Here is a 17,500-nt window from a genome sequence, read left to right as displayed (position 1 = left end):
TTAATGATAAAAACTATTTGATACAGCCAAGAATGTGTGTATGTGTGTGTGTTAGATTGGTTAGAAAGGAAAGAGAAATAACGGATTAAATGAGACAGAAAATTGAAATTATCAGAGAAAGCGGATTAATCCTATTAACTTGATCTTGCAACTCTTCCCTTTTTATTTTACTCTCGTAATCTTATCGAACTATTTGTTATAAATGAGCATATCTATGTACGAAATGCATCGGAAAGAAAAAGAGAAATATGAAATTTAGCGGCACAGAAAGATAATATTAAAAAAAAAACAAAACAAAAAAAAACCAGGAGAAAAAACAAAATATTATTATCTTGTTGGTTTGCATGATTTATCGTATTTTTAATAAGTATTTAATATTTTAATTCTATTCGACATCAATATTATTTCTTTACTTTAATATTTTCATTCAAGATCGATAATGCAACTTTTGTCGAATTTTTTCTTTTTTTCTTTTTTTTTTTTTTTCTTTCCTTAATATTCCAATTTATTTCTTTTTCTATTATCTATTTCCATTATGACATCGTTAATGTTATTAGTAATTATCGCGTGAATCCACTTTGAAGAATAATGTATCTAACGAGTTCGAAGGTTTAGGATTAAAGACCTCCTACCGTAGCATTTCTGTTACTTCCCCTTTTTGTTTGAAACCCTTCTTATATCATTCCAAGCACGCACGAGAATACACCCTAACGAAATTACCGAGCAACGCGAATCATGTTCGGGTTTTGCGAACGATCGATATTGTCGATCCTGGATACCTTCAATTTGGATCTCATTCTATTCGGCTATGTCTTTCCATTACTACGTTATTTAGTTTCATAGACTTAATAAAGTCATACGATATTCGACCAAAGAAAAGCAAATGGAAAAATTCCTTCGACGTTTTCAATTACGTAAGTTTATTCAAAGAACGATTTCAACGTATTACTTACCGTAAATGAACGTCTAAGTAAATAACATGTTTAATAAAAATAACGATATTGACTCTTCGTATTTTTCATTTCGAACGAAATACACGAGATCGTTGTTGATAGGTAAGAAATAAAGAAAAGAAAGAAGAGAGTGAAGAAAATAAATTAAAAAAAAAAAAAAAAAAGAAAGAAAAAGGAAAGAAATCGAAGCAAAAGAAAAGGGGTTAAGCAGTTGTTGTCGTATCCTTTTTGTTGCGAGAAAGAAATGAAAAAAAAAAAGGAAAAAAAAGAGAGAGAGAGAGAGAGAGAAAGAGAGAGAGAGAGGAAATTAAAAGGCAGAAGAAGAGTAAAGCAAAAGATTAAACCAATAGGAAGTTGTTATCGTATTTTTTTTTTTTTTTTTCTTTTACGATATCGACTTGTATTTTGATCGTTTCGTCCCTAAGGTATTGTCCTAAAGCGGATAAGTAACAGTTGTGTTTATATAAAAGGGTATAGGGTGAAGTATACGAGAAAGAGAGACAGAGAGAGAGAGAGAGAGAGAGAGAGAGAGAGAGAGAGAGAGAGAGAGAGAGAGAGAGAGAGAGAGAGAGAGAGAGAGAGAGAGAGAGAGAGAAAGATAGAGATAGAGAGAAATGACAAAAGTTTAGCGGTTCGAAGGAGTTCACTGTGGTCTTCCACAAAGGAACGCGACTGCTTGCATTAATCCTCGTCTCGTCGTTGTTTACGGTGATGCGAATGAAGCGATTGCTATACGAGTAGCGAGAAAAGTTACTTAAACCCTTTCTCCATCAGACAGGTTACTAAACGTGACTATAGTCACCCGTATGTTGAAAGTTCGGCTTATACCAAACCAAAGTTAACTCTATAGTCAACCGAGAAAATTTTCCTCATATTAAGAACTCTCGGTGAACTTAGCGTATCTTGATATCTATTCTCGTGTCAGTGAGATTCCTGATTTCTTTTGAAATATCATTTTTCAAGATCGGGAAAATGAAATTAAATTGATTTTTCTTTTTATTATTATTATTATTATTATTATTATTATTATTATTATTATTATTATTTTTTAATTGTTATTACATGTACGTATTTACTTTTTATTGGATTTATAATAAGAACGTTATTATCGGTCTATGTTGTATTAATTTTTGGTTCTTTTTTTCTTTTTTTTTCTTTTTATTTATTTCTTTTTTTTTTTCTTTATTTTATTTTATTTTTTTTTTTTTTTTAACATCGAGAATCCATGCATTTTTATTTAAGTGTGGCGAGGAAAGTAACAACGAGTAAAGAATAATCGTAATAAGTAATAAATGGAAATAATGTTGAAGGTAATAATTGAATGAATATTTTGAAAATATACGTGGACGTGGAGGAAAAAATTAACGAAGGAGAAAAAAAAAAAGAGGAAAAGAAGAGGAGAGAATAAAATCTCAAATGATAATCGAATTTTAACGTTAACATTTAATCACGCGAGATTCTATTTGTAATTTGTATTCGTATATTAGTTTTATCGTATTGTTATTATATGTATTTATTAAATTTATTGTTCAAGTATCATATTAATTGAGTAACGAACAAATAATTTGGATAATACGATCAAGTATTATGGATGTTAGTTTGTACTTTGAATTGTACACTTGTGATTCTCAACTCTCGTTATAGTGATAGCAATAATAGTTCGGTCGACTAATTCCACGAAAGGGCTGGCGAAAGGGTTAACATTATAACTATCAATGTCATACGTATATCTGTTTCTATCAGAGGTATCAAACTTTCTTGTTTTTAAAAAGAACATGTTATCGACGAAAACGAATATTTTGTATATATAAATTTTTTATTTCTTTTTTTATCTAAACTTATTTTTGTTATACTTAACGACAATGTAGAAATAAATGTAACATTTTTAATAAAAATAATCTCACATATATATATATATATATAAAAAATTTGCTTTCTTGAAAATAAAGTAACTTCATAATATGCATATGTATTATTAAACATATACGAGCAAATATGATAGTAAATTTACTACAAACATACGTGTGTATGTATGTATATATATATATATATATATATATATATATATATATTTATACGTAATATTTTTCATTGACATCGTTTACCTAATAAATAAATCATTTACATGCTTCAGTATGAAGTCATGAAAAACAAACTGATGAAAAACAAATTTTAAGAAATAGAATATATTAAAAAAGCAGAATGTAGTCATTGATAAAGAAAGAAAAAAAAAAAAGAAATATTCAAGCAAGTAATTTTGATTCCTATTGGTAGATAAAAAAGAAAAAAGAGAGAGAGAGAAAGAAGAAAAAAAAATTCTAATGTTAAAGCTTATCGTAAACTCGTGAAAAGCATGCGAAGTAGCGACTAATTCGTGCTCGGGATACTGAACGATTTGTTCGAAGGTCGTTTAGAGTAATTAGCAGTAGGATCGGTCTTTAGATTAATTAGCAGATATATCGTATTTTGTTTGTCTGCTTCTCTTTTTTTTTTCTCCTTATTTTCTCTCTCTCTCTCTCTCTTTCTTATTTTTTTTATTTTTTTAAAAATACCTCTTAACATCCATTCGTCCATCAGAAATACCTGCTTACATGGAACGGATAAAAAAAAAAAAAAAAATTCCTTTTTCTAAGCTTTCGATAATCCTCGTATTTTACTTATCTATCAAATACCTTCTAAACTTTTCTATAAAATCAAAGAATCCTTTAAATAATCACGACAATTTTTACAAAGGACAGTTTTTACAAACGAACACGAGTAATCTTTTAAAATCAAAGAATCGTATCGCGAATGAGATTATTAAAGAATTTTAAGAATAAAAGTTCGCTTGGATTATGATGGGATTTAGAATAACGAACGACGAAAACGGAAATACGATTATTGATGATGGAGTTATAAAAAGCTATAGAAAAGAGACAGATGGACGGAGAGACGGAGAGAAAGAGAGAAAGAGAGAAAGAGAGAGAAGGATAATCCGACAGGTAGAATTTACGCGGTGGTATTTTATCTTTAGCAAAAAAAAAGAAAGAGAGAGAAAGAGATAAAGATAGAGATAGATAGAAAAAGAAAGAAAGAAAGAGATAGATAAACGCGAGCAAGTGTTCTTCTCGCTTATCTTCGTGTCTGAATTGTCGTCAGGATGCTGTGTTATATCTAAGATATCATAGTCGTCGTTTTCATCGTCCCTATTAGGGTTTCGTTCATCCCTTTGCTTTGGTATCTGTATCTGTTTCTTTCTTCTTATCATCCGTCGAAGCTACGCGAGTAATGAGATCGGTAACGATCTCATCTATCTCCTTAACCTTCTCGTTATCCTAGGATTACATGTACTCCCCAATTACAAGTTTCTCTCTAAGATAATATTGTTTCAAGGTAATACAAGATGTTACGTGGATTATGCATACTGTACTATACTGTACTGTACTATTGTAGATACTATACGTCTTTATACACGTATAGACGACGAGGACTATCGAACGTTCTTGTTGTTTTATTTATCTAATGTATTTCTATCTATTTATTTATTTATCTTTATCTATGTATGCATGTATGCATGTACAACATCTGTGTACGTGTGTTTCTCTGTCTGTTTGTTTGTGTTTGTGTGTCTGTCTGTCTGTCTGTGTGTGTGTGTGTGTATCGAATTTTTCAATTGGTTTTGTGATGTTAAATTTAATTTTTTTTTTTTTTTAATGTTTTTTAATGGTAGATTTGTTAGAATCGCGAGAGATTCTTGAAACAAATCATATCTCAAAAATTTACTTACGTTTCATCGTTCTCTCTCGATAAGATCGGATCTTTATATCGGACTGCTTGTCGTTTATTCCCTGCGATCCGAACGGGACGACGGATTTTGCGTTTTCTTCCAGTATACGCTTGCATTCTTCTCTTCTTCTCTCGAGTTCAATTCTTAAATAAAAATAATATTTTCATCAAATACATACATACATACATACATACATATATATATATATATTTATTTATATGTATATTATAACATGTTTAGTACTGTAAATATTAAAATCTTTTTCTTCCAAATCTGTTTCAATTTTTTCAGATAATATATTAGAAATTATATGTATATGTATAAACATAACAAATTTATATATATATATATATATATATATATATATATACAATACATATATTTAAAACAATATATAAATATATATATATATATATATATACATACTCTCCAACTTTTCGAGGTGGTTCAAAATATATCTAAACATGTATAAAAAAAACTAAGCAAAAGTTGAGACAGCTTTTTAGCCGAATTAACCCCGAAAGAATTAACGCGTGAGCGATGAGATTTCATAGGGTGAACGAGGGTTGAAGAAGAAGAAGAAGAAGAAGAAGGAGAAGGAGAAGGAGGAGGAGGAGGAGGAGGAGGACTATGTTAGATGACGTCACTGTCGTTCGTTTTAATAGTTCTAAACCGTTGCCGTGGTATTGCAATCCTTCCTAGTGGAAATACCGTAGGGAGGAGACGAGATAGTAGTTGAGGTTAGGAAGGGAGAATGGTGGGGGTTGAGGTGGGGGTGAGGAGTAGGGGTGAGGGGAAGGAGGTCTCACGTATTAAGCACATGTCTCATATTCGGTATCTCTAACGTTACCCTGTATAAAATACGTGTATATACGTATCTATGTATGTACGACGTCATCTAACGTAGATAACGGGATAATCATGGCGTACAGACAAGTTTTATCACATTTTCTCACGGATAATTAATTAGGTCGTTATCGTAACGTAACGCAGCATGATATAGGTACGACCGCATTCTAAATATTCGTCGTCTACCTTGTCGTCTTTATTAACGCGAAGAAAAAGATAGATAGATAGATAAATAGATAGATAAATAAAGAGAGAGAGAGAGAGAGAGAGAGAGAGAGAGAGAGAGAGAGAGAGAGAAAGAGACATTCGCATGAATAGAGAAAAGATACGAGATATCAGCAAGAGTCTTCGTGAATATTTCGCGAATCATATGTTTCATGAGAATGTTATCCAGCTTATCTCTACGTTACTTTTGGATAACTTTCAATGATATTTGATGAGAAACACGTAATGATGGATGTTAACTTTGTACATTCTCGGTAACTTCATTTATCCTATGATGCATTCTAAATCGAATATCTATGTACGTATATATATATATACGTGTGTGTGTGTGTGTGTGTGTGTGTCGTACCTCTCTTCAAGCGAGATTCGAGATAATGTGATTTCTACGTTGATAACGCGTACGGAAAGAGTAATATCGTTGGGACAATGAATACGAAAACGCGATTCGCGATGTTTCATGAAATTTCACGAAATTTCAAAACGTGAAGAATCTTTGTGCGTGTGTGTGTTTTTTTTTTCCTTGTCTTTTTTTCTTCTTTCTTTTTTTCTCTCTTTCCTGTTCTTTTCTTTTCTTTCTTTTTCTGTTCTTTTCCTCTGTCTCTCTTTTTTCATTTGCGACATATTAAAGGTAGATCTGTTAAAAGTTAAATAAATCTCGATTAGATTCGTTCTAGCGTAGTGGATATAGAAAGTATCTATTTATCTATCTACGTGACTATCTCGGTTTCTTCGCATGAATCGTAATTTTATATATAGGTCTTCGAAAGAGTCCTTGACTTTTTTCGATCTTTAAATACATACAGACGTACTTACGTATTTAATCCTTAAATACATATATATATATATGTGTGTATGTATATATATATATATATATATCTATGTATGATGCATTTAACGAGAGTACGAATTAAAATTTGCAAAAAAACGAAGCTGTTTAAGTATCCTCGTGAATCACCTTATTGGTGATTATTTTCAGATTAAAAAAAGAAAGAAAAGTAAAGAAAAAAAGAATGATACAAAAAAATAACACGTTCAATATTCTCCATTCCAATTACACGAGTACTATTTGAAAAATATATATTTTACATATTAGATATATAATTTAGTTTCATAATTGCCGTCGTATATTATTTGCTCCAATTGAAATTAATAGATACGAATTACTAAATGTAATGTATTTAATTAGCCACAATTATAGTCAAATATTATTCTATGAAACAACATCGCTATTAAACGTACAGAAGTCCACGTCAATTTGCAAATTATTAAAATATTTTCTATTCGACGATACTGATATCACCGATTGCATTATTTTAACAAATAGAATTGACTGACATAAAGCGTTTCGAATAAATATTCTAAGATAGAAATTATGAAGTAACAATAAGTATATTTTTCAATTTTTAATAATAATATCTGTACCGTATCGTCGATAACGATTGCTTTCAATGAAATTTTTAATGGAGAACATATTTATTTTTCTAATAAAACGAAAAAAAAAAAAAGAGAGAGAGAGATATCGAGATTACCTTCGGAATTATTTAATGGGGAAATAGGAGAATAAGTAAGGGGGTAATAATTTGTGGAATAGGACGAAAACGGTCAACGCAAACGCTTTGATAAAGCTTCGATCAAACGTATCCTTTGATCGAACTCTCGGCTCTTAGAAAGCTCGTCTAATTTCAAATATCTATCATAGATAGATACACACACCCACACACACACACACACACACATATACAAACACACGAATACAAACAAACATACAAATACACATATACATAAATAAGCGCGCGTGCATATATAAATACACGTATACACATTTATTTATAATTTAAATATCTATAATTTCAATATAATTAAATTAAATAAATCTATATTTAATATATACATATTTTATTTACATATATATACTAATATATATATATATTATATATATATTGTATATTATATTACCTATATATATATATAGAATATATATATATATAAAGTATACAAGAGTATCGTAAAATTTTCTTATCGAATAATATTCCAAATGGTTGTCGAATCGTCGCCAAAGGTTCGGCCGTGTGAGCAAGGGTTAATCCTAGGTTAACATAGTAGGGAAAGAGTGGATGAGGAAAAGGGTAGGAGGACCGTTTGGTACCAGTCTCGAGACAGACTTCGGTTATACCTCTATCGTACAGAGTAAACTTGATGCATCGATCGATCGCCCCAACGACGGTAAAATAACATATTTTTGTTTTCGTTTTTTTTTTCTGTTTTCTTCTTTTTTTTTTATTCTTCTTCCTTGTTTTTCTTTTTTTTTTTTTCTTTTTTCTTTTTTTCCATTTTCATCTGTTATTCCAAGACCATCCGGTAAAAACGAAACGCGCATGAAACATTTCACAAGGTTTACGTTATATACGTATATGTGTGTGTGTGTGTTTGTACGTATATACATATATATGCGTTTCTTTATTGATTTTTTTAAGTTTCACATTTTTGATACACCATCGAGTAACAAATTCGAAAGATATCATTTATAATAAATAATATCCATTATGACGTAATTTCAATTCGTAATAATTATAATTATCGTTTTAACATATAAATCAATGGATCTATATGATATATCGTGACATTTAATTTCGTAGATATTTCTAGTAAGGAGTTTATATATCTCCCATAAATTATAAATACCTCTATCTATCCTTCATCAACAAAGATAAATTCCAAGAGCCCGATCACATCTCCTATCTATGCTAATTCTAACGTTCTCTCCTTTATACGATACCTTCGATAAATCCTTTACCTTAGAAATTTCTTCAAAAGTCTATTTAAATCTAAACTATATTTTAATCTGGAAATATTTTCATTCATTATATTGTTCACGTTAATTTGATAACCGTTCGTTCAAATATGATCGAACATAATTCGATTCGTGCAAACGATTGGAAAAGCGAAAGAATGATTTTATTTTCTTTTTTCCATTTTCCTTGCCTTTCTTTCTTTCCTTTTTTTTTTTTTTCTTTCGTAATCACTCCTGAGATGTAATTTCATTAACTAACACGACGTTTCGATATCTTCTCTCTCTCTCTCTCTCTCTCTCTCTCATTTTTTTTTTCTTTTACTCTCACGCAAAGTGTCCGTTCTTAATTATACGGAATATCTATGATTTAAAAAGACGTCCATTATTAGAGAAAGTTCTTGATTGTTGAATCGTTGAAAATGAGAGAGAAAGAGAAAAGAGGGTTGATAGTGGGAATGGGGGTGAGAGTTAACCGTAATTGCAACCACCGTCATTTATTACTTCTATTCGCGAAGCACGAGAAATTACCTAGGTACATGTCGGTAAGAGTTATCGTAGATAGGAAGAATAAACAGACAGAGAAAGAGAGAGAAAGAGAGAGAGAGAGAGAAAGAGAGAGAGAGAGAGAGAAAGAGTACGAGTCTAGTTATACGAGGAATATATAGGAATTGTAAATAGAAGAAAAGTCGAAGAGAGAGAGATAGATAAATAGAGAAAGAGAGATAGAGAAAGATAGATAGAGATAGATAGATAAATAAAGAGAGAGAAAGAGAGAGAGAGAGAACATGGAAAGGCAAGGTATAGAGGAAAGAGACTTCGTTGACGTTTATGTTGATGGTTCGTTACGTTTCTCATTCCGAAGATGGATCGAGTTCTCATACGTTGGAGAACGAGCAATCTTTTTTTCTTTTTTATTTGTCCTCTTCTTTTTTTCAATTTCTTTTTTTTTACTCCTCTTTTTTTTTTTTTTACTTCTCTCTCTCTCTCTCTCTTTTCAATCTTCTCACATCGAGGCCAAGTTTATTCGTACTTTCGTTTTTTTCATTTTCCTTTTCTCTTTTTCGTTTCTTCTTTTTTTTCATTGTTTCTTTTTCTTTTTCTTTTTTTTTTTTTTTTTTTTTTTTTTCACAAATCGACGTGATACGGTTACGATACGTTCTGCGTACAATTTCTGCCTGCGGAATCGAAAAATCGTGTTCGTAAAAAATAATAGGATATCCTATGTTTGCCGTATAGAATTTTTCTTGATAAATTATTATCGTATATAGTCGGCCTGGTAAATTTTTTCGTCCATATAACGTTCCACTAACGAGCCAAGTATACGTTACGTATACGTACGTACGTACGTTAGTACGTAAGCACGTACGCGTGTAGAATTTCGTACGCGTTCGAAAGATACGAATAAAAAATTGCACGCTCACTGGTTGTGATATCTATTCGTTACGTTACGTTACGTTTCGTTTCGTTTCGTTTCGATATTCGAAATTTCCAAACGATAATATCCGTTTCTACGTTTCTACGGAACGATACTTTTACAGATTTACAAAGACTTACGATCGTGCGGACAAGCGTAACAAAATTTGGCGGCGGTGAGGATGATGGTGGGGGTAAAGGAAAGAGAAGAGGGGAGGAAGAGAGGGTACGAACATCGATCGATAAAAATGCGACTCTACTCTACTCGTAGTCTATCTATGCGACGCATATATGATATATCCATGTACACAACAAATATGTTTATCTACCCTCTGCACGTTTATCGATTTCTCTTTCTCTCTCTCTCTCTCTCTCTTTCTCTGTCTTTCTCTCTTTCTCTTTTTCTCTTTAATCGACGGTGCATCCTCGATGGACGTACGATCTGTAACACCCTTTGCTCTCGCAGTATTTTCCTTTTTACGTATCGTCGAGCAAAGAAAAAGAGAGAGAGAGAGAGAGAGAGAGAGAGAGAGAGAGAGAGAGGGAGAGAGACAGACAGACAGACAAACAAACAGAAAGAAAGAGAGAGAGAGAAAATAGAAAAAAATAACTTTGTAATAACTCTTTTAGTATCTCTCTCTCTCTCTCTCTCTCTCTCTCTCTTCTTCAAATAAAAAAAAAAAAAGTGGAAGTATTTCTCTCGATCGTTAACAACATTTACAACGTATAATAGAAAAAGAAAAAGAAGTTGATCTTAGGGATTAGAGGAATGATAGAAAATCCGACCTTTTTCGATCGGTGATCTTTTCGATTAGTTTGTTATATCGGATTCTCTTTGATCTTATATAGATGTATTTATATAGATACATAATATATTTCCGAGATGTTTGTATGTTTGTGTGTATCTATGTAAATATTCATGGTTAGTTCGTATCAAGGAGATATGAGTCAGGAGATCGTGAACGAAATAGTCGTGTGGTAAGTGCATGATGGATGATGATTCGTTGGACTGGTAGAGTTATTGATTGGTTATATCAACTATAGTCAAATTGTCGAATTCGTGAAGTGAATTTTTATAGTATAGGGATATCATCGTTATATTTTTTATGTAGTTATTATTTTTTTTTTTTTTTTTTTTTTTAGAAAAGAATAGATGGAAAGAAAAATAGAAAGGAAGAGAAACAAAAAAGAATAATAAAAGAAGAAGAAAAAAAAATAAAGAAAAAGTGGAAGTGGAAGGAGACGAAAGAGAAAGAAAGAAAGAAAGAAAGAAAGAAAGAAAGAAAGAGAAACGAAAAAAAGATATAATAAGAAAAAGAAAAAGTAGAAGAAGAAGAAATGGTTGGAAATGAACCGAATTAAAAGTCGAGTAGAAAGTAAATACGAAGAAAGAAAGAAAGAAAGAAAGAAAGGAAGAGAACGAACAATTTTATTGTCAAGAATTAAATAGAAAGATGCCATTTGTTGCATCGACAAATGTGATAACATCTTTTGTATTTGAAAAATATTTTTCTCTCTATCATGTATTTCATTTCTAAACATATAAGTAAGTAAGTAAGTAAGTAAGTAAGTAAGTAAGTAAGTAAGTAAGTAAATAAATACTTACGTATCTATCTATCGTATTAGCAATCTTTCGAAGGAATATTAAATTCCTGAGTACTAGTTCGATAGGAGGAGAATCAGTTTAAATCTTTATATTATATACTTTAATAATAATTTAATCCGCAAGAATGGGTTGTAAAAGATGAACGTCGATCATTTTATCTTCTTTATCGGATTCTTTGTGAATGATTTGCCATTAAATATGAACCATTAAAATATGTGTAAGTGTGTGTATGTATATTTAGATTAAATTGGCGGTTTTTCAAGAATTTCCTTAAACTCTACCTCTGAAACACCGTTTACAGTATTATTTCGTGAAGTATTGAATTAGAAAAGTACTTCAGTTTATTGTTCGATATCAAGAGAGAGAAAGAGAGAAAGAGAGAGAGAGAGAGAGAGAGAGAGAGAGAGAGAGAGAGATTTCAATATCTCGATATAAAATATTTCGAGATAGAACAAGCTGAAGTACTTCTTTTTTTCGTTTTTTTCCTTCTTCATTATTTGATATATATATATATATATATATATATATATATATATATATATATATAAAATATCTGGTATCTGGTTATCACATACATATATATCATTTAATATATTAAATTCTATTATCAATACCATCTTGTATTTGTTGACGATAATTAAAGATCGATAATATAGTTAAACCATTTTTAATTTTCTTTTAAAACATATACACACATACACTTTCGATGTAGAACGAGGAATAGCGATTAAACGAAAGATATAAAGAAGTAAGATTAATGTATGTGTTATACATTTAGGATAATAGTATATATCATTGATCGTTGATAACAGAATCGTTGTTATGTTTCTCGTGAGATTTATCGGTAAGCGAAAAGTAGACGAGAAAAATAATATCGTCGTTTCATGTGTGAAATTTACGATAGAAAGGTGTAATCTTTTTTGAGCTTGTAGTATTAGATACTTTCTCTCTCTCTCTCTCTCTCTCTCTCTCTCTCTCTCTCTCTCTCTCTCTCTCTCTCTCTCTCCTTTCACTATTATTATTTGTTTTATTTTTCTTTCCATCTCATTTTATATTTTTCTTCCTATACAAATATCAATGATATTTACCCGATGTACGATCGATGACGTCCGATTAGTTTTACGAGAAACCTTTTAGCGATGCTAAAGAGAGGGAGAGAGAAAGAGAGAGAGAGAGAGAGAGAGAAAACGTAAAAGCCATATCTCGACGACAAATAACATGTTGGCTCTTTGCTGTCCTTACATATTCTCGATATCGGCAATAAACGTACTACATACATACATATGATGGGGGTCATAGGATAAAATCGATTCGAAAGTTTAAAATCAGTCGAACGTATCTATACAGAGTTCCAATGCATTTCCAATTTATCTACATTTTATTTCTTTCTTTCTTTCTTTCTTTCTTTCTTTATTCTTTTCTTTTTTTTTTTTTTTTTTTTTTTCTTTTTTGATCGACATCGATCCATTAATCGACAATTAGAAGAGATTTTACGATTACGTTAGAAACGATTACGACCTATGTCTTATAATGCATCTTACATAAAAAATATATTTTAACGATGTAAGGAAATAAGACGTCAATATTGGAGAAACAAATCGTTGTAAACGATTGAGAAAACATTTATGGCCGTGCGACAATGGGACATCCACTTGTATAAACAATAAAAATCCTTCGGTTGTTTGAATTATTCATGAACAAGTGATCGGTGTAACATATCTTCTCGTCGCATTCCTCGATCATATCTTCATATATTTATTATCTTTTTCTTTTTTTTTTTTCTTTTTTTTTTTTCTTTTTTTTTAACGAACACCACTTTAGCAAACGAGTCACGAAGAAACGTTGGATGCGGATTAACGGTAAACCAAACCAGTGAATCGTTTATCGTTCTTATATTAACATCGTAAAATCAATTTTGGAAACATACGTACACACCTACACACACATATTGAATTATAAAAAAGATTTATCCATGAGATATTTTTATATTATCGTGGAAAGATTTCAAGAGATATCCATGCATGTTTCTATCCTTGGATTTTAGTTACTTAGATTTAATAAAAAAAAACTGAACGTGTCCGAGCGTAATTAAGCGAGAAGTCGATTACTCCATTATTTAGCTCAGCACCACCACCGGTGTCGTGTTCTGTTTTGCTTGGATTTAAATTTATGGTAATGCATTTGCATCGGCTAACGGGCAAACTTGAGCAGCTTGTAATTTCCGTAACTCTCTCTCTCTCTCTCTCTCTCTCTCTCCTATCTACTCGTGATATATGGTATAAGCGAGCCTTTATCTTTTCTTCTCTCTTTCTATTTTAACGAGATCGACGACGATTCTCTTCTCTTTCAAACAAATAACGTTGAACGATTATACTCCTTCTTTTCTTTTTTATCTCTCTCTTTTTTTTATTTTATTTTATTTTATTTTATTTTATTTTATTTTATTTTATTTTATTTTATTTTATTTTGTTATGCGAATCAATGCGAATCCAAGCTCGTTATAAACGGCCGATTTCGTTGGACATTTAAGTTACGTGTATATGTGTCTGTTTGTTTTTTTTTTTTCCTTTTTCTTTCCTTCTTTTTTATTCCCTTCAAATTACATTAGAAGTATATCTACTGGTAGAAGAAGAACTTTAAAGATTCATCAGAGTATTTCTGTACGAATGCTTCGCACGTTTACTGAAATGAAAATCCCTGTTCGAGAGATAGGAAAAGAGAGAAGAGAATATTACGGAGAAAGAGATAGAAAGAAACAGAAAGAGAGAGAGAGAGAGAGAGAGAGAGAGAGAGAGAGAGAAAGAGAGATAGAAATAGATTTGAAAGACCGTCTCAGGTGAGTCAATTTCGCAACAAAGTGAATTGCCATCGTGGTTCAATAAATATTCCAATTTTCTTTTCAAGTAGAAAAGTATAAGTTGTTATAAGAAGGACTTTGTCCTTCGTCGTCGTCGTTCTCGTTCTTCACCCACCCCCCCCACCACCACCACCACCACCACCCTCACAATTTTTTTTCTTTTTTTTCTTTTTCGAAATATCACTAGCACGATAAAGTCCGTACGGATAGATAGACAAGAGAATTTTTACTTGAACGTTCGTAGTGGAAGTTTTAAAACTGGTAGACTTGTGAAAAATTCAAGTGTTTTTCTTGTATATCCAACCTATGCTTACTATGGTTACGTTATAGTAAATGATGAATGAATCGAAAGGGACGTATTTTTCAAGATTATTATTTCAAAATGAATTCGAAGAAAAGTGAATGAAATTTTCTGTCCTTTTCTTTTCTTTTCTTTTCTTTTCTTTTCTTTTTTTTCTTTTCCTTCTTTAATTTTTTTCTCTTTTATACCAATCTCACATTAATTTCGTGTTAGATTCTTCGTCATATTAATTCCGTGATGTTCTTCTTTGTCTTGTATAGTCGACAGAGAGAGAAAGAGAGAGAATGTATGCCATGTGTATGTGTGTGTGTGTGTGTGAGAGAGAGAGAGAGAGAGAGAGAGAGATTATTTTGTTCGACGAGGAGGCGTTATTGCGAGAAATCGAATTACTCAATCGAACGTATTGAATTTTCTTCCGATATTTCTCTATCAAGCGGAAACGTTACTTCGTTTAGACGTAAACAGGATGTAACATCGATAATTATTCAAATAACTACGTTTCTTCCTTATTCGTATCTCGAAGCAAACAATCTTGTTGCATTGTATTTATCTGTAAAATTTATCCGTATGATAGATAGATAACGGCGTATAAGGTACATAAGTATATGTAACGTTATGTACATAAGTTCTTCTTTGCGAACGATTCGTCATCTGATATGTATTTGATATCAATTGTAATTAATTGTTAACTCGCTGAAGATAACGAATAATTTACGAGTTATTTCTTCGTTCGGTGTATAAATGAAAAAAAGAAATTAAAATAAAAAAAAAAATATATATATATATATATATATATACATATATACAGGTATATTTACGAAAAGAAGATCTTATTAAAATGATAATAATAATAATAATAATAATAATAATAATAATAATAATAATAATAATAATAATAATAAAAAGTAAATAAATAAGGAACATTATTACGAAGCATGATATAACGAAGAATTCAAATGTAATAGTCTTTCTCTCTCTGTCAGTATTTGATTAGATCTTTGTTTTGTGATAAGTCGTCTTAGAATTGAGAAATAACTATAATATATACGTACGTATTTACATATATACATACATACATACATACATATATATATATATATATATATATATATATATATATAAATATGTACTTATTTATGAAAACGCGTTCGTAGCTTTTTTCGAAAATAAACTATTCCATGCGAATGAAAGAGGAGATAGAGAAAGAAAAAGAAAAAAAAAAAAGGGAAAAAGAGTGATAGAAAGAGAAAGAGAAGAGATAGATAGAGAAAAAGAGGATTAAGATCCTCCGATCTACCTACCTTGGATCTAAGAAGGGAGTGTTCGTATATTTATTTACGTCGATCACGTACGCTTTCGGAATATTCAAATAAGTACGTCCGAAGAGGAAAGTTCGTTCATTGCATATCTTTATATCCTTTTCTCTCTCTCTCTCTCTCTCTCTCTCTCTCTCTCTCTCTCTCTCTTTCTCTGTCTGTCTGTCTGTCTGTCTTTCTCTTTTTCTCTCACTGTTTTTCTGTTTTCCTTCTTACGAATACTCGATCCTTGTTGCGTAAAAGAAAAGAGTTGAGAAGTCGTACGTCTAGACACTGGTGGATTTAGTTTCGAAAGTGCCCGTAGCGTTAGAAATTTTATTTGGCTGCCTTATAAATTCCTCATCTATTTTCCCTTTTCCATTCATTCAAATAAAATCAATTATGCACGATTATTATTAATAGCTTTCTATTCGTTACAACTTTTATTCGTGCTAACGACGAATCTAGAAATACAACAACGTGCAAGATTGTATCGTACATCGCATTAGAGTCGTTTAACGAAAATATAGAAATAAAAATGATACGTCGGTCGACGAACGTTTGAGATGCAATTTTCTTATCGATGTTATCCGACGTAGATCTCTTTCTTTTTTCTTTCTTTTTTCCTTTTCTTTTTTTTTTTTTTTCGTCTTTCGTCTCTTCTCTTGCGGGATAGTTCTGCTCGTTTTTTTTTTCTTTCGGTTTTTTTTTTTTTTTATTTCGTTCTCTTTTCTTTTTTTATTGTTTTTTTATTTTTTTTTTTATTTCTTATTGTTACGAGCCCTCCCGATACAACCGCCTACGTCGTCTATTCGTTAATCCGTCACTGTGTCTGGCTAAAATGGAATAATACAGTAACGGCACAATATGCGTGGAAAATTTATTAGAACGCTACTCTGTCCCGGTCATTCGAATATTTCACGATACGACGATAGAATTGAAAGAATTTTTCTAACGTTTTCAAAATTATTAAGATTATACGTGTGCGTGTGTGTGTGTGTGTGTAAAGAAAATAATGATTTATCGTTTAGGTCGTATTTTTTCTCTTCGAGTCAATTATCAATTATTCATCTATTCGTAGCATTCGATAAAATAAACTTGTCCATGCTGAGCACGTATCCTCTTTAAATTTTATCTCTTTATATTACGACTTCCGGTAATATTCCTACGAGGATATATGTAATAGCTATCTTAGCCTTTCGAGAAAAAAATAAATAAATAAGTGAAAACATAAAGTAAATAAATAAGTCGATCGATCATTCTAATTCATTTGTCAATTGTCGTAAAATTCATGAAGTTCGTTTCTTCTATTCTATATCTCATTCGATACAAAATTATTTCTCTATTCTTATTTATTTATCTATTTTTTTTTTCTTTTTTTTTTTCTTCATTCGAAGACGTAATACGTCATTTTCGATAATTTGTTCGAACCTATTTTCCTTTT

General features: G+C 30.9%; 2 protein-coding genes across 5 annotated transcripts in view; one reads left to right on the top strand and one right to left on the bottom strand.

Moving 5' to 3' along the window:
* Positions 1-17,500, top strand: part of LOC122636535 (growth factor receptor-bound protein 14-like) — a 426,705-nt gene that overhangs the window by 11,900 nt on the left and 397,305 nt on the right. The window lies entirely within an intron of this gene.
* LOC122636537 (SET and MYND domain-containing protein 4) overlaps positions 1-17,500 on the bottom strand; it is a 65,028-nt gene that overhangs the window by 42,732 nt on the left and 4,796 nt on the right. For both annotated transcript variants that reach the window (XM_043827868.1, XM_043827869.1), the window contains one exon: positions 4,720-4,862. In XM_043827868.1, the coding sequence (XP_043683803.1) occupies positions 4,720-4,862 (143 nt within the window). The remainder of the gene's footprint in view (positions 1-4,719; positions 4,863-17,500) is intronic.

The sequence above is a fragment of the Vespula pensylvanica genome, chromosome 22 (genome assembly GCF_014466175.1).
Source record: "Vespula pensylvanica isolate Volc-1 chromosome 22, ASM1446617v1, whole genome shotgun sequence".
Lineage (NCBI taxonomy): Eukaryota > Metazoa > Arthropoda > Insecta > Hymenoptera > Vespidae > Vespula > Vespula pensylvanica.
The sequence above is the reverse complement of the archived record's forward strand: the minus strand, read 5'-3'. Positions and strand labels throughout refer to the sequence as shown.